The 21,123-nt window shown below is 40.5% G+C and overlaps 1 protein-coding gene across 1 annotated transcript in view; it reads left to right on the forward strand.

Moving 5' to 3' along the window:
* OCA2 (OCA2 melanosomal transmembrane protein) overlaps nucleotides 1-21,123 on the forward strand; it is a 200,490-nt gene that overhangs the window by 10,519 nt on the left and 168,848 nt on the right. The window contains exons 2-5 of the mRNA XM_075723222.1: nucleotides 15,046-15,142; nucleotides 15,753-15,941; nucleotides 19,478-19,535; nucleotides 20,430-20,502. Of these exons, the coding sequence (XP_075579337.1) occupies nucleotides 15,046-15,142; nucleotides 15,753-15,941; nucleotides 19,478-19,535; nucleotides 20,430-20,502 (417 nt within the window). The remainder of the gene's footprint in view (nucleotides 1-15,045; nucleotides 15,143-15,752; nucleotides 15,942-19,477; nucleotides 19,536-20,429; nucleotides 20,503-21,123) is intronic.

Genomic DNA, 21,123 nt, shown 5'->3' on the forward strand with positions numbered 1-21,123 from the left:
ATCGAATGCTTTGGGTTGGAAGGGACCTTTAGAGGTCATCCAGCCCAACCCCCCTGCAGCGAGCAGGGACAGCTTTAACCAGATCAGGTTGCTCAGAGCCCCAGCCAACCTGACCTTGAACGTTTCCAGGGATGAGACCTCCACCACCTCTCTGGGCAACCTGTTCCAGTGTTTCACCACCCTCATTGTAAAAAAATGTCTTTCTTATGTCTAGTCTAAATCTATTCTTCTTTAGTTTAAATCCATTATTCCTTGTCCTGTCACAACAGGCCTTGCTAAAAAGATTCTCCCCATCCTTTCTGTAGGCCCCCTTTAAGTACTGAAAGGCTGCAATAAGGTCTCCTCACAGCCTTCTCTTCTCCAGGCTGAACAACCCCAACTCTCTCAGCTTGTCCTCATAGGAGAGGGGCTCCAGCCCTTGGATGATTTTTGTGGCCCTCTTCCGGACCTGCTTGAACAGGTCCATGTCCTTCTTGTGCTGAGGGCCCCAGAGCTGAGGCAGGCTGTCCATCTGCAGCCCATGGAGGTCCATGGTGGAGCAGATATCCACCTGCAGCCCGGGGAGGACCCTGCACCAGAGCAGGTGGATGTGCCCAAAGGAGGCTGTGACCCCATGGGAAGCCCACGCTGGAGCAGGCTCCTGGCAGGACCTGTGGACCCATGGAGAGAGAGAAGCCCAGGCTGGAGCAGGTTTGCTGGCAGGGCTTGTGACCCCGTGGGGGACCCACGCTGGAGCAGTCTGCTCCTGAAGGACTGCACCCCATGGAAGGGACCCACGCTGGAGCAGTTTGTGAAAAACTGCAGCCTGTGGGAAGGACTCATATTGGAGAAGTTTGTGGAGGACTGTCTCCAGTGGGAGGGACCCCACGCTGGAGGAGGGGAAGAGGGTGAGGAGTCCTCCCCCTGAGGAGGAAGGAGCAGCAGAGACAACGTGTGATGAACTGAGCACAACCCCCATTCTCCATCCCCCTGTGCTGCTTGGGGGGCATAGGTAGAGAAAACTGGGGGTGAAGTTGAGCCCAGGAAGAAGGGATGGGTGGGGAAAGGTGTTTTAAGATTTGGTTTTATTTCTCATTACCCTGCTCAGTTTTGATTGGCAAGAAATTAAACTGATTTTCCCCAAGTCGAGTCTGTTTTGCCCATGACAGTAATTGCTGAGTGATCTCCCTGTTCTTATCTCAACCTATGAGCTTTTTCGTTATATTTTGTCTCCCCTGTCCAATTGAGAAGGGGAGTGATAGAGCAGCTTTGGTGGGCACTTAGCATCCAGCCAGACTTGACCCACCACAAGCACCCATTACAAATCTGTTTATAGTTGTATAACAGTATTGAACAGGATTATATGGCCAGAAATATTCCTACTAGCCTATTTTGACAGAAGATACTATCCTTGGCAAAAAAGAATGATAGATTGTCATAAGGATTTATATGTATGGGTATTGTGCTAATCACAATTTTGAACCTATAGTTTTGTCAACAAAAGTTTAAAAAGCTCTGTTGATGTCATTAGACCTGTCATGATTTCCTTCATCTGGAAATCTGATGTTTGTGAGGAAGAATACACAAGAGCTCCACATTAAAAGCAGGCAAGAAATTTATTTACAATTTAGACTAGGACTGATCATTTAATTTTCTTGATGTGTCAGTTCAACAAATATTTTAGGCTCAAGCAGGCAGGATGCAGAAAAGAGAATTCTGGCTCTTCATACTTGTTAAACACTGTATGAATCTGGGGGGATTTAGGTCATACATATAATGGTTTGAGATCATAGAAAATAAGTATTGACACCAGCTTCCTTATATGTAATGGAATTTATTTACTTGTATGCAGAATTAGTCATCAGGTTCCTACCCGTGCTGCATATGTATCTCTTCAGGTCTTCATGGTATCATGGTCTACATTGCATTTAGTCTTCATTAACATGAAAGATGCAAGTAGGAGCACACCTTGTCCTATTGAGGTTACAGTGTTTGGTTATCGACCAAAATATATTAACATATAAACTTGAATAACACTGCAGAACTGAAACTCTAACCATACCTCTTGTAATGAAGAACAAATGTTGGTGGAGTCGATCCTTCCTTTCTAAATCAATGGCCTTTTTTAAATTTGTCTACATGCTTTTGTCTTAATAATATGCCATGATATCTTTTTCTCTCCAGCCCATGGTTTTTCCTAATGCTTCTGGAGGAGAGGATTCCTTAGTTTTAGTTCTTCCACTATTCTGATTAACTTTCACATTACATAACCTTAAAATAGGACAAATTTTTTTTTTCTCTGTGACAATGTTCTGTGGACCTCTGCTTCTCATAGACATTTTGTTTGTTTTTAAAACATTTCTTTGCAATTGTAACTTACTTTTAAGTGACATGACTCAAATGCAATTCCATGGTTTAGGCTTTAAAGCCGTTATTTTTGTGTAGAGGAACAACTGTTATTCTGTGTTGATTCTTGAGGTGCAGAAGAGCTACCTATACATTAACTTCTAAGAACAATGTCTGGTTATGGTAATTTTAGTGTCTCTCTCTCGTGTCTTTCTCTCTTACTTGTTACTTATCATAGAATCAGAATCATAGTACTTTGTTTATTGCTCTGCTGCCTGGAGTATCCACTTATCTTTCTTTTACCTTTTCCTTTCCATATTGTCAGAGTATCCTTCAGTTTTCCTGCTGTGTCACTCTACTGATAATTTCTTTTTGCAAACTGCCTGTGCAGACTGTATTAAAAAGGCATTTGTAAGTGCAATGGCTGTTTATCTTGGCAACATTTTCTGGAGTTGTTTTATTAAAAAGCTATGTGTGAGAAGCTGTGTTTTGTTAGTACTATACTTTATCCAACTTTCAGGCATCTGATGTGTGTGTCAGGCTTCTCTTTTTTGGAGGTGCTGTTGATTCAAGAGCACTAAACCTTTTTGATCTGTTTCAGTTTATAATCAAATAGCTGCGTAACTGCCTGGTCCAACACATAGCAAAGGACAAACTTTGTTTTTTCTTGATGAAAGGCCTATTTTTTCATGCTTTTTAAAATGCTAACAAGTGTTTTTGATTGAAAATTAATAGATTATTCAGGTGCTATATCTGCCTGAAGAAACAAAACATTTGTAAACTTTCCTCTGTCTTTAACTGTCTAAATTATCTGCGCTCCATGGCATCTCTGCCAGGGTGGAACCAGTAACAGAGATCCTTCATCTCAATTCTTCTGCTTTTGGAGACAGTCATATCTGTCTTCCTTCTTTAATGGGGTCCATTTGTAAGGACCTGCTAGTTTTTTTCATCTGTCTCTTTGAATAGCAGCTTGGAGCCTTCTGCCTTAATGAGGGGAAGAAGACAGAAAGAAGCTGATGACAATGGGAAGCTATATCAGCATGGGGTTTCCCCTTTTCTGCAGATAGTCTGTGCTGAAGAATTATTTTTTTGAAGTCAGCAGCACTGATGTTTTTCCTTTTCTCTTTTCTTTTTCTTTGGGAACACAGAAGGTTTTATTTATGTAACCTCATGTCTGGATAGCCAGAAATTTTCATGCGTATGCAGACTTATTAACCATACAGCTACTGAGCAGCATCCTACCTTTTTTTTGGTGATCAGTGCCCAGGATTTATTTAGCTGTGGGACGGTGCTGATTTTTAGAACATGCATAGCAAATATTATGGCATTTCTCATCAAGAATATGTCCTGTCAGCAGCAAGATGGAAGGAAATCACCTCTGTGAGACTATGGAGTAACCATTGTGTCATTCTATATAGGGCCAAAGGGAACACAGTGTCTGAGAGAAGAAAGTCTGGCATCTGTGTGACTGGGAGGGAAGATGCACATCATTGCTACCAAGAAATATGATGTATAGTTTAACTGTGTTGCTGGAACAAAGCCATCTGCCATGTAGGAAAAGGAATTTCCTTCTGAACCCTGAGCGGCATGATTTTGTTTTGTTGACTTTTCAGTGCACAGGAGCATGTTTTTACCTGAAGAAGGATTACAGCTTAAATCAGGAGGAAGGGAAGCTGAAATGGCATCATTGTTCTTTTTTTTTTTGTGTGTGATCAGTTTCCTCACTTGGGGGGAGACTTGCTGAATATACTTTGCATGCTACTCTTCATGAGACAACAAAATTCTGAGTTTCTTTGGAATGGATTATTTATAATCCTTGTTTTTTGGGTTTTTTTTTTCTTCCTTTTTTTTCTTTGAGAATCTAAGTTGAATGTGTTTCTGGACTCAGATCTTGTGTTTCAAATTCATCTCCCATTGGCACCGAATAAAAAATCTGTGTTTTAAAGCTGCTTGTTAACATAAATCAGATAGATAGTTCTTTCCCTGAAATTGTAGCCTTCAGGTACCTATACATATTTGAGGCCTTTCAAGGCAGGAAAAAAGATGTCTGGTAGCAAAACAGAACCCAACACCATGGAATGAGTTTCCTGAGGCTTGGAAACTGCATATGTTAACATGTTACAGTGATCTTAGTGAAGGGCTATTGCAGAGAAGAGCATCATTTTTGTGAGATAAAACTGCATTGAGTTGTGAATGGTTTCACTGAATATTCTCCAAATGAGAGAGCAAATATTGTATTATCATCAGCTACATTTTTATTCTGTTTGGTTTCTTTAATTTGTTCCTCTGGGATTTTCAGTGCTTTAAAATATTTTTGTCTCTGATACAACTTGAGATGGAACGCGATGACCAATGATGTGGATTTATTCTGTATTGGAAGTTACTTGTTAGGAAGTTATAAGGAAATCTTGTTTGGAAGGATTTGTTCATAGTTATTTTTATTCCTGATCAACACCGAATAACTTTTTTGGTGAAAGACTTCTGTACTAAAAAGAAATTTCATCTAAGCGCAAATAAAAAGCACATGAAAAAAAGTACTTTTTGGTACACTGTAATATAGATATTGTTCGTGTGAGGCTTAGACATTATTTAGTGAAGAACTCTTTCTGTTTCCTCAAAGGTAATTCTCCAGGTTCCTTGTTGAGCTGAGTTGACCCTGGCTGGATGCCAAGTGCCCACCAAAGCTACTCTGTCACTCCCCTTCTCAATTGGACAGGGGAGACAAAATATAACGAAAAAGCTCATAGGTTGAGATAAGAACAGGGAGATCACTCAGCAATTACTGTCATGGGCAAAACAGACTCGACTTGGGGAAAATCAGTTTAATTTCTTGCCAATCAAAACTGAGCAGGGTAATGAGAAATAAAACCAAATCTTAAAACACCTTTCCCCACCCATCCCTTCTTCCTGGGCTCAACTTCACCCCCAGTTTTCTCTACCTATGCCCCCCAAGCAGCACAGGGGGATGGAGAATGGGGGTTGTGCTCAGTTCATCACACGTTGTCTCTGCTGCTCCTTCCTCCTCAGGGGAGGACTCCTCACCCTCTTCCCCTCCTCCAGCGTGGGGTCCCTCCCACTGGAGACAGTCCTCCACAAACTTCTCCAATATGAGTCCTTCCCACAGGCTGCAGTTTTTCACAAACTGCTCCAGCGTGGGTCCCTTCCATGGGGTGCAGTCCTTCAGGAGCAGACTGCTCCAGCGTGGGTCCCCCACGGGGTCACAAGCCCTGCCAGCAAACCTGCTCCAGCCTGGGCTTCTCTCTCTCCATGGGTCCACAGGTCCTGCCAGGAGCCTGCTCCAGCGTGGGCTTCCCATGGGGTCACAGCCTCCTTTGGGCACATCCACCTGCTCTGGTGCAGGGTCCTCCCCGGGCTGCAGGTGGATATCTGCTCCACCATGGACCTCCATGGGCTGCAGGGGCACAGCTGCCTCACCGTGGTCTTCACCAGGAGCTGCAGGGGAATCTCTGCTCTGGTGCCTGGAGCACCTCCTCCCCCTCCTGCTTCACTGACCTTGGTGTCTGCAGAGTCGTTCCTCTCCCATATTCCCACTCCTCTCTCCAGCTGCAGTTTCTCTCATGCAGTTTTTTTTCCCCCTTCTTAAATACGTTATCACAGGGGCACTACCACCGTCACTGATGGGCTCAGCCTTGGCCAGCAGTGAGTCCGTCTTGGAGCTGTCTGGCATTGGCTTTGTTGGACATAAGGGAAGCTTCTAGCAGCTTCTGACAGAAGCCACCCCTGTAGCCTCCCTGCTACCAAAACCTTGCCACTCAAACCCAATATACTTGTATGGTCAACGTGAGCGATGGGGAGAATGAAAAGGATTTGAAGAGGTCTCTCTCTTGCCAGTGACTGTAACTATCCTAGACGAGACTTTTAGATGGCAAAAGTTGTATGAATTACCCCAGTTTCTTATGCTCAGCCAGAATGTGAAAAGGAAATCTTAGTACCTCCATTATAATTAAAATAATGATAAAATTAAATATAATGGGAGGGCTTCCATTATAGTGAAAAAATACCCATTATTTTATCAACTTAATAATGGTATTTCAATATATGATAGCTATATGTCCACCTACAAATTATTTATCTTAAACTATTACTGCTGTTTCTTCTCTGCCTACTCTGACTGCTATGTCTCATGCCCTAGCTTTGGAGACAATTTTAGCTTTTTTGCTGGGTTTAGTCCACTGAGATCAGGATCTACATAAAGGCCACGTAAGTTGTCCTAGTTATATTGTAATACCTTATGAGAACCCAGCTATTTATCAGATATGAGGTTCCTGAACTTGCCTTGTTTCATTTTATTATGACCAAAGGACAAAAGACAAATTCCAGCAAGCTTACAGTAGTTGGGATCCATCACGTGCTTAATTTGATAACAGCTTGAATTTTTTAAGCCCTGTGGTGGCCTGCTCCTTGCCTTCACCTCCTCTCTCTAACAACTCCCCAGGCACAGAAGCCAGTCACATTTTCTCATGCTGTTAATGAGCTTTTTTGTGCAGCTGTGTAGCTTTTGTTTAAATTCTAAGCAATGGAGACACTTTGTTTGTAGTGACAAAGTTACTTTTTTTCTCTAAAATTTGCAGGTATGAATAATGTTACCTCTAAATTCTTGGAATGAAACATATGGAACTTCTAAATAAATGTTTAAAAAAGAAGAAAAATAGCTTCTTCATGATTTCATCTTTAAGTACAGCTCACTAATTACTCTTTTCAATCTCCAAAACTGGGGTGAGTGGCATAAGAGTATATTATAGGACTATGAAAGGCCAGAAGCATTAAGAAAAATTGTATCAAAATAATCCTGTGTCATCATCATGGAGGAAAGTGTTCCCTCATCTGGGAACTGGTCAGTGGTCTTTTGCTAGTGCTTCCTTTTCTTGTATCATCCTTAAATTCAGCTAGTCTGAAAGTGAATCTTCATACTTGAACATATATTCCACCAAACCTTTGAGACTACAACATCATATCAATGCAATGTTTGAAGAACAACCTTCTCTAGAGGTGGTCACATCATCCAGCTTTTTGTCAGACCTATCTTTCTGATCATGTTTCCATCATCCCAGTGCCCCATATTGCTTCTTTAAGAGAGTCTGGCCAGATACAAAGTTAAAACTTTAAGTTGCCACCACTTCCTTGACTTTTGAGATTCTTGGAATTGCCTCACAGACTACAAAAAAACTGTGACCCCACCTTTATTTGTCATATATTCAGTTAGCATCAGAGTTGGTTAAGCTAAAAGCCCATCGTGAATGCCAAAGAGAAATGCTGGCATTTAAAACCCAGGCTTGCAGAATATTCAAGAGTATTACAAGAGCAGCCACTCTTAAGGTGTTGCTGATAAATTGCCTCCCTGTAGCAGATTCATTTTTCAGTATTCCCTGCAGCATTTGAGAATAATACCTCTTAACCAATTATCTGTGTAATCCATAGAGAAACTGGGATTTTGGAATTTGGACCACTACCAATACCGGCTACCGCTGCCTATTTCAAATTTGCTGCTTTCTGGCAGTCGCCAACAGCTAAACTGTTTTGGCAGCACCTGCTCCTGAAATGTATTTTCTCCTCCAGACTGCAGCTTTTGCATGCTCCCTCCTGTAGCTTTCCAATTTTCTTTGCTGAAGCAGAACATGGAGAGGAGGAAACAGTAGCTACGCTTTCTCAGAGCAACTTCTCCGTCCTTCAAAGGGTAGGCTTTTTGGACCTGCCCCATCACTGTGGCCCTGCTGGGTAAGTCATGAGGCTCTAGGGTGACCCTGGGCCCCATCCCCATCCCATCCCTGGTCCCTTGCTGGGTGCTGTGAGATGGCCCTGGTCGAGGAGGGCATAGCCCTTCCAGACCCATGACCACCCTCTGCTCCTGGCTTCCTCCCATTGGGCAGCCAGCCCTCATGGTGCCCTGGCACAGGAATGGAAAATGCGTGGAGAACAGCTTAGTCCTCTTAGCTATAGGCAGACGAGCTTCAGGGCAGCTTAAGGATTAAGTACTTTCTTTTAGCTTCATCCACTGCAGTGAGTTCCTGGTGTGTCTATGTTGTTAACCATGTCCTGATGTCTTCTTGATGGAGACTTCCCCTGACAGAGGCAGGCAAAGACTCTTGAGGAAAAGGAGCTACCAAGTCTTGGAGGTATTTGAAAATTTCATTTTTCAGGGAAGTATAATAACCCTGCAAATCCTGATTTGATTTAAATAAAGAAAATACAGGAAGCATTATATTTTCCAAGCTGTTTCTGAATTTAAAATTGCCCTACTTCTTAAAACAACAGAATACTGCACAAATGAAGGACAGACCGCTACCACATGCTCTTGCAGGACATGTTCACTCTCCAAATCCAGCAGAAGTGAATGAAGAGAGCACATTGTGTATGTCCTATATAAGGAACCATTTCTGTCTTGGAAAAGCTTGGCACACACTTCACTACATCTTTCTTAAGCACGTTCTTTATTTGCCTAGGGTCTTGGCATGGCAGACGCTTCTCAATATGAGACCTGCCAGTTGGCTGTGCCCCTTGCAGGGTCTTGCTGTCAGGTAGTGCCAGTGCTGCAGTCCTCTGGGGAATGCTGTACAGTCTTGGCTAACAGAAAATTAGGAAAGTCAAGGAGAAAATCAGTCTGTATTAAGTAATGCTTTCATTGCTAAATTTTTCTGACATTTTAATGGTGCATGCTTTTAAAGGGTCTAGAGGTTATTTGCTGATTTAGTTGAAGCTACATAAAGCAATCATCAGAAAATGTCTGGAGCCTGTTTAGAGATGTGAGCTCTGGAGTCTTTGATCCTTCCCTTGACTCTTAGTTTATCAGTTGACTATACTTCATTTGTGATGGGTAGTCATAACAGTTCCCTCATGACATGCTACCACTGAGGAGAAAACGTGACGGCAGGTTGTGACTCTTTGTGGGCACATATATATCATGATGTTGATGGATGTATGTATACAGTTGCTTAGTACATCGTAAATGTTTAAAAGCTGAATGCTATGATGTTGGTCAGCACAGTTTGTACCATATCACTGTTGTCCAAAAGTGGACTTTATCAGAAACAGACAAAACTGATGTAAGAATGTGTTTTAAGGCCAGTCAAAAACTCCTGTAGGATTTTCTTTGGGTTTTTCTTTTTTTTTGTTGTTTTTTTTTCTTTTCTTTTCTTTTTTTTTTTAAACCTCTCTGTTTTTCAATTTATTTCTGCATTGTGCTTGTTTACAGTTATGATGAGACTAATTAGTTCAGTACATATGATTTGTATAGAAGTTCTCTATTCAGGGAAGATGGTGCTTCTGAAATTAACCTTTAGCCTATAGGAATGTAGAATTGATAAATTAAAGTCTTACAGTTGTTATTAGTCTCCTGCATGATTAATTATCTCTCAGATTCTTACTCAGGCCTTCTCCATTAGAAAAATTTGCTTAAATTTTTATTGTATTTGTTATAATCTCTTGGCTTGGTAGTATTTAAGAGGCAACCTCACACTTACAATGGTTTTAGTGATTACTAATTCAGGGAAGCATGCTAACTTTTCTTTTTTCCTGACGAGATTCTGCTTTTAACGTTTTATATAGTGAAATTTCAAATAAGTTATGTTCAAATCTGTTGATGTTCTTGCACAATACCTATGCTTCCATATTCACCTCTTTTTCAATTCTGACCAAATCCTTTCCGTATAAGTGAGAATTACTGCTTTCTGTTGTCATAGAAATAGCTCTTTTACTGATAGTTGCATGCATGACTTAGCATATGGCAGATGAACATTATATTAGCTGATGTTTAAAATGTATGCTTTTTATTATAGGGAGTGAAAACTCAATGCATTGTGTGGCATGATTAATCTTTTCAATATAAGGCTAAATAATAAGTTCCAGCCAAACCTAGCGATTATTTTAAGTGTTTCCAGCTAACTAGGATGAGTATGGTCTTTTTCTTCCCCAGGTTCCTGTAAGATGTTTGCTTCTTTTGGTGTCCTCTGCTGTAGCGTATTTCGGATTGAAAGGTTGTTTATTGCTTAGCAACAGTTCCTACCACAAAGTCTTCCTTTTCCTTTTGTTTAAAGTGGCATGTGTAAACACACTAGGAAATGCCTGAAAATGTGGTTAGGGGGCAGGTCTGCTGCTCAATGGCAGGAATTGACCTCTCTTTGGACTTGAAGGTCATATCTCTGCTGTACAGCTGTAGAGAAGTACAAATTGCCACCAAAAGAGCGTGAACCTTGCTTATGCATGTGAGCGGTGGCACAGCCACAAATGGTGGGGGCTTCTGCAGTAGATGCTCAGGGCTTGCATTTGGACCCTTGTATTTTTCAATGCTGTGAGTGAGATCCTTCTCCAACTGCTGTCAGGCAGCTGGAGCTTCATCTGTGGACACCTCGAGGACTTGGCAGAACCTGCTTTATCATCGGAGGTGTAGAGAGCCCTCCTACAATGCTGTTTCCTCTCTGGGTTACTATGGAGACAGACAGAGATTGCAATTGCTTGGAAGATTAGCAATGGGAAAGTATGACTTTGACTGCAAGTAACCAGCTCAGAAAACACACGCTTCCTCAAAACAAACCTATAGTCCTGCAGAGACAGCCAGAATCTGTATATATGATTGTCACAGCAGTAGCTAAGAACACAATCTTCTGTTTAAAAGATTTCTCTTAATTAAAAAAACATACCCAGCTGTAGCAAATGTGAGAGTGAATGTGGCCACAGCTGTGGGTGTACAGGAGGCAGGACATACTTTTCTTTTTCTGATGTCAGTTCTATGTGGATCTGTCCATATGAGTGGTGCTTGGTAGGTCTGTGAAGAAGTCCTTGTCAAACACTTCTATCCATAGCTTCTGGTTTTAATTTTCTCCCATCACTTTTGAATGAAAGGGAAATGAGAATGTTAATTTGTTGTGTGAAGATCTATGTGCATATCTAAATATAATGTATACATATGTAAAGGCAATTATTTCATGTCTCTTCTCATATTTCATGTATAAAATGCTCATGATTTTTGAGTCTGAATCATGAGAGAAGAACACTGGACACAACTGATGTCTGGATTACCAGCTCCTCACATAGTAAAAATTCAGACCATTTTTTCTGATCCTATGAATGGGTGTATCCACAATGGGCTAATGAGCTGACCTGGTGATTAACTCTTTGGTAATGTTGCTGAATTGCTCAGCAGAGATAGATTGCACTCCATTCTAACATGTAGGTCTAACCAAAGTTTCTAGCTCTTTTGATTGTGAAGAAAGTTTCAAAGTGTAAACCTATCCTAGATTTTGAAATGTGTCACACTGATACCTTTCCCTTATTTACACAGTGTCATAATTGCCACTTGCATGGATGAGGAGCACCAAGAATGATACTGAGAGGGGTTTTGAGCACTGCAGACTTGCTTCTCTAATAACAGGGGGTCTTTGGGCCGTCCTAGGTTTTGCTTGCAGATGATCTCTGTTATCTTTTGATGAAGTGTATGACCAAATCGTACCAATAGTGTCTCTGCAGAAGTATGAGAGGCACAGAGGAGCTTGCATTAGGCTCTCTCTTCAGGGATGACTTATTTTTATAACCCATGCTATTTTTTCATGATGTTTTTTCAATATTTCTTTCTAGAGCTTTCAGCCTTCAAGATTCTTTTATGCCCTAATTAGCTTTATTGTTTATATTACTCTCATTCTCTAATTAGAGTAATCACATCATGGGGGAGTTGAGGCTCTTCTGCTTTTTCTCTAATTATTTTTGTTTTGTCAAGCCTGGCTGTTTCCTGCTGCTTATTCTTGCCCATGTGTTTTTACTCTCTGCAAATTGATGTTGTCATGTATTAATTGCTTTCACTGTATCTGAAGACCTTTTTCATTTTTACTGTGTTGGCCATTCTTGGCAATCTGTGAAGCTCTACAGTTCCATTTAAAAGTGGCAAGACCTATATCGGGAAGTGAGGATAACAAATGTGCAAAAAGAAAGTACAGCTGATGTCTTTAACTAGCCTTCTGGATCCTTCACTTCATGCTCTGCCATTTAAACCACTTTCCACCAAATGTTTATCCCTCTCTTTGTGGTTGCTTTGCCCTTCAGCACTCTTTGCAGACTGGTCACTCACAGTAGTGGTGAAAACTTGCTGAGGTGGGAAAGTGTCAGTAGATAGTTGTATGCCTACATAACACAAAGCAGTGTTGGTATCATCCTCTAACAATTTGAAGAAAATAGAAGTTTTTGTAGAAAGCTTTCTGGTTACTAAGCTCAGATTTTGCACACGTCCTAGTGTCCTGATTTCAGTGAGATAGCGTTAATTATCTTCCTAGTAGCCGGCATAGTGCTGTGTTTTGGATTTAGTATGAGAATAACGCTGATAACACACTGATGTTTTAGTTGTTGTTAAGTAGTGCTTACACTAGTCAAGGACTTTTCAGCTTCCCATGCTCTGCCAGGTGCACAAGAAACTGGGAGGGGGCACAGCCAGGACAGCTGACCCAAACTGACCACAGGCCTCTTCCATACAGTATGATGTCATGCTCAGTATATAAACTGGGGGGAGTTGGCTGGGGGGCAGTGATTGCTGATCAGGGGCTGGCTGGGTGTTAGTCAGCCTATGGTGAGCAATTGTTTTGTGCATCACTTGTTTTGTATATTCTTTTGTCCTTATGATTATTATTTTCCCTTCCTCTGCTGTCTTATTAAAATGCCTTTATCTCAACCCATGGGTTTTACTTTTTTTCTGATTCTCTCCCCCATCCTGATGGGGATGGGGAGGGTAAGTGAGTGGCTGTGTGGTGCTTAGTTGCTAACTGGGGTTAAACCATGACACCTAGGAGGAAAAGAAGAAAAGTAAATGTGGAAAAGTTAATGGTGTGCATACTATGAGGTTAGATCAGAACAGCATATAATTTATACTATTTGGAGCTTTTTTTGTGGAACAAGTGGCATCATTTTGTTTAACAGCTGCAACAGCTAATAGGTCTTTGTGTGAGTTAAATTTCTGAATGTACAAGTTCAAGGTCCACCATCAGGATTTTGATTAAAATTTTCACCTTTGGATGCAAACTGTATATGTAATGGGATGCTGGGATTAGCTAGGAGCATATCAGTAGTGCTCAGTGAGCACACATTTTAAGACCTGATAGTGTTTTTGCTATCCTCATGGATTCCATTTTGTAAAAGCTCTAGGTAATCTTTTACATCTAAGGCTATGATGAGATTAGAATAACACTTGCTTCAAAATACCAGAATTTCTCCACTTAAACTTGTGTGAATGATATTCTACTATTTAAAAAAGGAAGCACTTTGATAGCTTCAGAGTATGCAATCATCTCTTCACAGATGAACTGTCAGTGCAATGTAGCACCTGAATTGTAATCTGCCCAACATTTGACTCTAGGTACTGGATAATTCAGTCTAATTCATCCATTCTCTTCTGTTGAGACTGCATATATGGTGCTTACAGCAGAGTTTGAATGAGCGTTGTGGCCACTCAAGGCTGAAATAATGTTATTCAGTTGCTCCACACCTAGCATAGCTTCTGAATGATAACACTACTAAACAAGCAAGCTGAAGCATTAACTGGAGGTTTTAATTTTGCAAAGTCTGAGTTCACGCATACCTTTACAAATTGCAAGAAATTCCACTGTCTTCCATTGTGTTATAAAGTCAAATACACAGATCCTTCTTTTTGGACTAGCCTTATATTTAGAAGATTGAATTGCCAGTCACCTTTGTATATATATTTCATTGCCTATGATTTTATAATTTCTTTCTCCTCACAGTCCAGCAACAGCAGAAGACATTTAAGGTTTCCTGGGGGTAATGAGATCTGCATATTGACTGTATGTTTAGCAGATTTCTTCAGGACTTTCTGGTGATGGGTGGCTGCAGTTTTGAATGGAATAAATCTGAGCATGTGTAAATAATGATGGTCTTGATGGGAAATGTCTCTGAAAGAGCCAGGTCTTGGGGAGTGCTCTAAAATGGCTCAATTATTTAATCTCTACCAGAAGTCTGCCCCAAAGCTAGACCCCTGTGATTGTGCTTTAGCTGTTTCTTAAGCTTTGGGATTTATATTTTAGCAAAAGGCTTCTTAACAATGCTAAGCTGCAATATGGCAAGAGGTAGCCTACTCTCTTTTAAGTATCTGCAGCACCAGGACCAAGACTTGACAGAAACTGTTTGGAAGGGATTGTACTGCAGGAATGAAGTACTTGTACATAAAGCTTTCTTCCCTAATACGAAGGGTGATGAGGTTGTTGTAGAGATTAGTAGATTTCTGGTGATCCATGTCTCAAATGACATTTACAGGACAGAAATTATCCTATTATTTTATGTTTTATTAAGTATATTAACGTGAACATATATGAATATATGTAATTATTTACCTTAAGAATTTTGCCTCACTAATATTACAGTGCAGTTGTTCCACTGTAAATGTAGGTGTCTAAAATAGAAGCGTGTGAGTTAGACATCTATTGCTCTTCTGGCATTCAGAGGGAATTTAATTGACTATTTTAGATGCCGCTTTTAGGATAAGATAAATTTCTCCCATTTTATGCAGTGCAGTCCCCTAGGACTATAAGGAAGTCACTACCATGGCTAGTTCAAACTTAATGAAAATCTTAATTTAGGTGAACACCATTCTTAAAGAATATTTAACTGGTTAGATGCACTTGTAGCAAAATATTCCGTAGAACTGTAGTGAATCATTGTACTGCAGGCTTACTGTTCTCTTGTTTTTTTTATTTTTTCCTCTCCAACGTCATCACTTCAGATTTTCCAAATTATTCAGCTCAAGGTCAAAAAACACTGGCCTTACAGAGAAGACACCACTACTGAAAGATTCCTCAGAGGAAAATGGGTGAGTTACTTTCATTTTACTTGAAATAGTTTTTTTCTAAGCTCTCTTCTATTTAATTGTGCATGGTTCGTTCTTATATCCTGACACCAAACCTGCTGGGAAATAAAGTGAATGGCAGGGGTTGTGAGCAGAGAATTACTCTGGAGGAGCTTGAGTGGAAAGAAGGGGCTGTAGATGGGGAAGGGAAGGATGTAAGGTCTGAGGTCAGGATGATTAGAGAACCCTAAGGATAGGCAACTGCAGGTTGTGTGCTCTCATTTCCTCTGTGTGTTGTTACATCAGGTGAACTGGAAGACACAGCAGAGCTATAGGCAGGGTCCTTATAGGGGGTTTACACAGCAAATCAAATCCTGAGGTACATCCGCCTGGTGCGTCAGAGAGCTGGTTCTCCCAGGTGCACCTAAATGTCATGGGGTCTTTGTCTTTGCTCCCCGTCTACCTAGCTGTGTCACCAAGGGGAGCTCAGTCTGTACTGAATAAATCTCTTTCTATGAATTTTTCCATTAAAATCTCTCATAGTGAACCTGAGGATATGCAAGGGGCTGCATCTACTATCTGTTGAAATAAACCACTTTTTTGTTTTATTATGTTTACTGGGAATGTGTGACAGGTTGCAGTGCACGGCTCTTCATAATCCAGATTTTACCGCTGATGATGACTCATGGGACAACAGTTCTGCAGAATTTGAGCAAAGGTTTCAACTGGGAAGTGAAATTACTAGTTTGTCCAGATCTGCTTCTTCTGAGAAATATGAAATCTTGGACAACCTTCATGTCAAGTTCAATTTATCAAAGATGAGGTCTGAATTCAAACATTAATTTCTTTCTTTTTTTATTTTTTTTTTTTTTAATTTCTGCAGGGATTAGTTTTTAAGTATAGGTGTCTAGGAAATGATTTATTTTCTGCAAATGAATAAAATAACACTCCACATTTAGGCCGTATCTTGCCATTGATAGTTTATAAATAAACTGGTGAAATTGATTACAGCCTCCACCTAATGATCAATAGCCCCTCGTTCTTACAAGTGTCAATCATAGCACCTATTCTAAATTTGTTAACAAATACTTTCTATATTGCTTTTAACGTTTCTTTGAAACCATTTCTTAAAAGCCCCTTGGTTGATTCCACAGCTTTCTTCTTCAGTGTTTTGTTGCTTTTATGAAATACTTCACTTTAATTAAAATATGTATCGAACACAGTCTTTCTCTAGTCATTACAGTAGCTTTTCACATATACACAATGCAAAATCTAACTGAGCATTTTTCTATCTTTAGGTACATTAATATATTTTGCTCTTTACCTCGAAGTAGTCTTTTACCTCATTTAGGCATGGAGGAAACTGAATCTGATAATATATTAAAAGACACCAATGTGATAAGAGTTCAAATTTTCTCTGGATATTTTTCCCTGGGATTTAACTAGCAAACCCTTTAATCTTGGGTATTATTTCTCTCTGCCCCTTCCAGAATTTCAACAGTTTTTGCTAGTTTGGTTTGGCCTCTGCTCTGCAGATTTGCATGGAGCCCAGCACTGCATGTCTGCATCTCTACGTTGATCCGTGTAGCCTTTCCAATGAGACTTCCATGCATCTTTTCCCAGTTTGTACGTTGTCTTAGCACATCACTTCACAATTGTTTTCCTCCTTTCATTGTGCATACAGTATTGTGCAGAGTGCCACTCTCCTGCACTGCTGCTCAACAAATGGAACAGGAGAATTTGAATGGCTTCAATTAGCGCAATATTGAGCAGATATGAAGAAGTTCGGCAGACATCTTTCTTCACGCTCACAGCAGCTTTCCCTGGTATTTGATGGAACGAAAGCATTGAGTGAGAGTGTAGAATCCATTGTTTCCAGTCCAGTGTAGGTTTATAATCTGGGGGGTAGCGCATTTCTCTGGCAGAACTTCCCGTGAAATATTTTCATTGCTGTAGTGCGGGTTGTACGTATGGGGCCAGCTCCTTGGCTGTCATAAATCAGCATAACTCTGCTAAGATACTAAATGGAGCTAAACTGCCCAACACCACATGCAGAACAGAATAAAAATCATTTGGTTTAGAACAGGGGGTGAAATCCTTCATAGATTTATACTTCATGCATTTCTCACTGAAGTCAAATAGGATTGCACCAAAGGTGTATGTCAGCGCAGGATTTGGCACAGGGTTTGTACTTGCATCTCTGTGCCAAATTAGTGCTGTAAGAAAAGACAGATTGCAAACCATGGGCAGTCAAAGGCTGATACCTTCTCAACAGTAATCCGTTAAAAACGCTCCTTCCCTAATACAAAATGCCCTGAAAACAAACAGATGGGAGGAAAAGAGCCTTCTAAATTCTACATTTAATAAAATAACCATTTCCAGAAGCTTTTTTATTATATCTCGCCAGCTCCGTTAGATGAGTTTGTTATTTACAGACAAGTGGTTATGAATTTATGAAGGCTTAATTAATGCTTTTTGATTTCTCTTATGTCTTAAAATCAAGTTATTGCTGTTTCTTGCTTCAATAATAATTTGAATTATTATTATTAGAAATGATAATTTGGAGGTGCAAAGAGAAAATATCAAGTACCTTAAAATGAAACCAATCTGGACTGGGCTCTGATAATTTATAACATAACAAATTCTCAAAAATACCAAAATAGAACTGTAATGTAGAGATGGGGAGAATAGACAAGTAGAATAGAGGGTACATGACTAAGCTGGCACTAGGTATTTTCCATAAATCACACAATAGCAAAAGAAGTTATCAGTTGTGAGGTGCTGATAATGGCTTTTGTTGTCATTCTTCTCTCTTCAAGCTTTTATTATCCTCTTCCCCCTCTCTGCCACCCTGGTTTTTGTTAGAGCAGGGCTACCTGGCATTTCTCTCAGAAGCCACCTAGCTGGCTTCCCGTCTTCCTCTCCCTTCTCTAGATTTTTATACTGTACAAAGTTTGCATAAAGATGCTACCATGGTATTTCATAGGATATTGTAACCCCTTTGTATCAGTTTGTCTGTGGCAACGTATTTTTACTAGCTAATTTACTAGGGTTTTTTTCTGCCTGTTTGGAGAATTCTAAAGAGGAAGGGATCTTTAGAAAACAATGTTTCTAAAAAATGGGTCTCTAGTCACTCATGCTGTTTTCAGTCAATGAACTTTATTTAGGGACTTATTTCCACTGTGATTAAAAATTATTTCTGACTCTTTTCAGACTACTCTGCTTTAATATTTTGTTCTATAGCACCTGTCAATGCAGCTATTTATTGCGCTGTTCCCTTACCAACTAATTATCCTAGGAACCTGAAATGTTTTCCTTCTTGCTTGTCATCAGGCTTACATCAAACCTTGCATTTGTCATTCTGTCAGAAAAGCAATGTTTGAATGTTTACTTTTGAAAAATGGAATAAGAACTTCAATGTCTTCAATTAATGAAAAGATGTAATAAGGGCAAATCACCAAAAAGAGTTATGTAAATAAAGACATCTGTGTAACATAGTGGTGGGCAGCAAGAAAATAATTAGTTAAGAGTTGCCCTTTATAGTAAGATTAAAAAAATGGTAATTTAAAAGTGTTAAATCTTAAGATTTCTTACTTGAGAGCATGCATTTTCAACATCCACATTTTAATTTGGAGTTATTCTTGCCTAACCCACTCAGTAGTAAGCTCTGAGACTTCAGAAAATTTGATGTCATCAAATCTCTAGAACCAGGCATTCCTTCAAAAGGCGCAGATATGCTATGGAAAAAAAAAAAAAAATCTAAATTTTGCTAGTTGGTTTATCTAGAGATGCTCATGAAGTGTACTTCATTTAAAAAGACACTATTAAAACTATGAGACTCTTAAAGCTTCTTCTCATCTTCAAACTGTCTTTTCCCAACACCTTTCAGGATGTATATCAGAAGTCCAGTTTTTAGGGAGTCATTCATGACATCACCCCTCTATGCAACAAGCTTGTGCTTTCTACTCTGCCATGCCACCTCCCTGTGGCGGCAATGCTCCTTTGCCTCCCTGGGAGAGACCAGGGCGAGCTGATGGGGCACTGGGTCTGTTGGGGGCCAGCAGTAGCAGCAGAGAAGTGGCTGCAGGTCCCAGCGCCAGCTCATGCTGCAGCCTGAGGGGTAAAATCTCTGTGCAATGAGACCAGGCTGGCAGCAGACCTGGGCCAGGAGGCCCTTATAGTCACCAAGGCTTCCTAAGCCCCTGCTGACCCCGTGTAGTGGTGTCCATTCTCTGACGCAGTATATTATCACCCATAAGTGCTCACCACAGTGCTTCTGAAATGCCAGAGCTATTAAGAGAACAGAAAAGATTTGTTTTGAACTAGCCATATAGTAAATACATGTTTCTTATATTTCAGATGCTGTCTAAAATTCCTAAAAGTTTCAGGCCTTTTTATCTTTGTAGTTGTCTGCTCTGTAAGTATTGAATTAGCAACCCTTCCCCCTGCCCCAGTTCCTTGGAATTAGTTCAAAATTAAGTGTGATATTTGGTCTTAGCTAATAAAAAAATGTCTCAAGGTGGGGGGCAAGATGGCAAAAAGTGAAAATACTGTACAGGGCCTTATGCCTAATTGGACCACTGTTTGGTACACTAGCCACCACCCTGGACAATGTGGTAGGGTAGGCAGTTGAGTTTGAGGAGGCAGGTTAAACTCAAATTTGTATGTCCTTAATGCTTGCTTGTTGAATTTAGAATGAGTCTTTAGATACTGGCTAACACCTAGGGAATGTTCATAGGAAAAACTGTGCCAGATAGGATGCACCAGCAATCACAGTGCTCCATGGAGTGAAAGGCAGAAGGCCACGAGGAGGTAGGCAGCTCCCTCCTGGGGCTGCCAGAGTGCTGCCCTCTGTTACCAAAATCTTCAATATCAGCAAAATCTTAGGCTGCAAGACTTGAGAAACATAGTTGAAGTTTATCCTTTTAGCTGCTGTGAGGAACCCTTTTTTGGCTAGTGGGGCTTCTGTATCAGAGACAAAAAAGATGACACTCTGTATTCCCTCAGATGTGGGTGTTGCTTTCCAGACAGATCTTTGAGATTACAAGTTTGTCCTAAAAGATACTTGGATAAAATACATTGAATGTGTGACTTTAGCAGTAAGTTTACGGAAGGAATATTAGTCATCCTTGTTAAGTATCCCAGGGCTGCTTTTCAGCTGTGTTGGAAACTTACTTGAAAATACTGAAAGCAATCTTACAATTTAATGTACAGTTTGAAAGAGTCTTAAGTATTTAATACAGGCTTAGCAGGTATTCTTTAGTTTTTGTATTCGCTAATAGTGAATGTTTGGTTTTTATTCTTGCCCTAGATTTTATTTGGCATTTATCCAGATCAAGGTGTGTCCTGGCAGATGTTGGCTGTGTCACCTCTGGAAAGCTTCTGTATCCTTCTTTCATTGAAAAAAATCCCCAAACTGAAGTTTCATTGATAAACTGGTTGAATGGGTGGGTGTTTTCTGTCTTATACCCTGGAAGGATGGGGTGTCCTCAGAGCCTGTGCTCCATGTAGACATATTGTTTGATGCAGGCCACAGTCGTGCTCCTTAGCCAAGTCATACTGAACGGCACCTGTCTGGGGCACCTTGTGGTGTCCATCCAGTCCTCGCGTCCGGCCTCTGCATGAAGTCAAGAGTGTGGAAGTGGGTTGCAGAGCCAGTGGGATCAAGGCCCAGCAGATAGCTGGGACCATGACTAGAACATGCAGCTGGCTGCAGCAACTGCATGCCAGGCCATTTGTGTACTGTCATCTGTAACATACTTGTAGTGCATACTTGGACCATGATGCTACCCAGTGAACTCCTTCAAAAGCAGGAAATTAGACAATTCACAGACATGCTTCCAGAGCAGCTTAGCCCAGCCTTATGTATGACTTTGTGCATCTGTAGATATTTTTCAGTGGAGGTGCAGATTCCTTTACAACTTTTCCATGCAAAATTGCTCAGTAGTGAATTTAAGTCCACGGATTGCCAAGGAACTGTTCAAAAGAACAAGCAATAGAATAAC

Source organism: Pelecanus crispus, chromosome 1 (assembly GCF_030463565.1).
Source record: "Pelecanus crispus isolate bPelCri1 chromosome 1, bPelCri1.pri, whole genome shotgun sequence".
Classification (NCBI taxonomy): domain Eukaryota; kingdom Metazoa; phylum Chordata; class Aves; order Pelecaniformes; family Pelecanidae; genus Pelecanus; species Pelecanus crispus.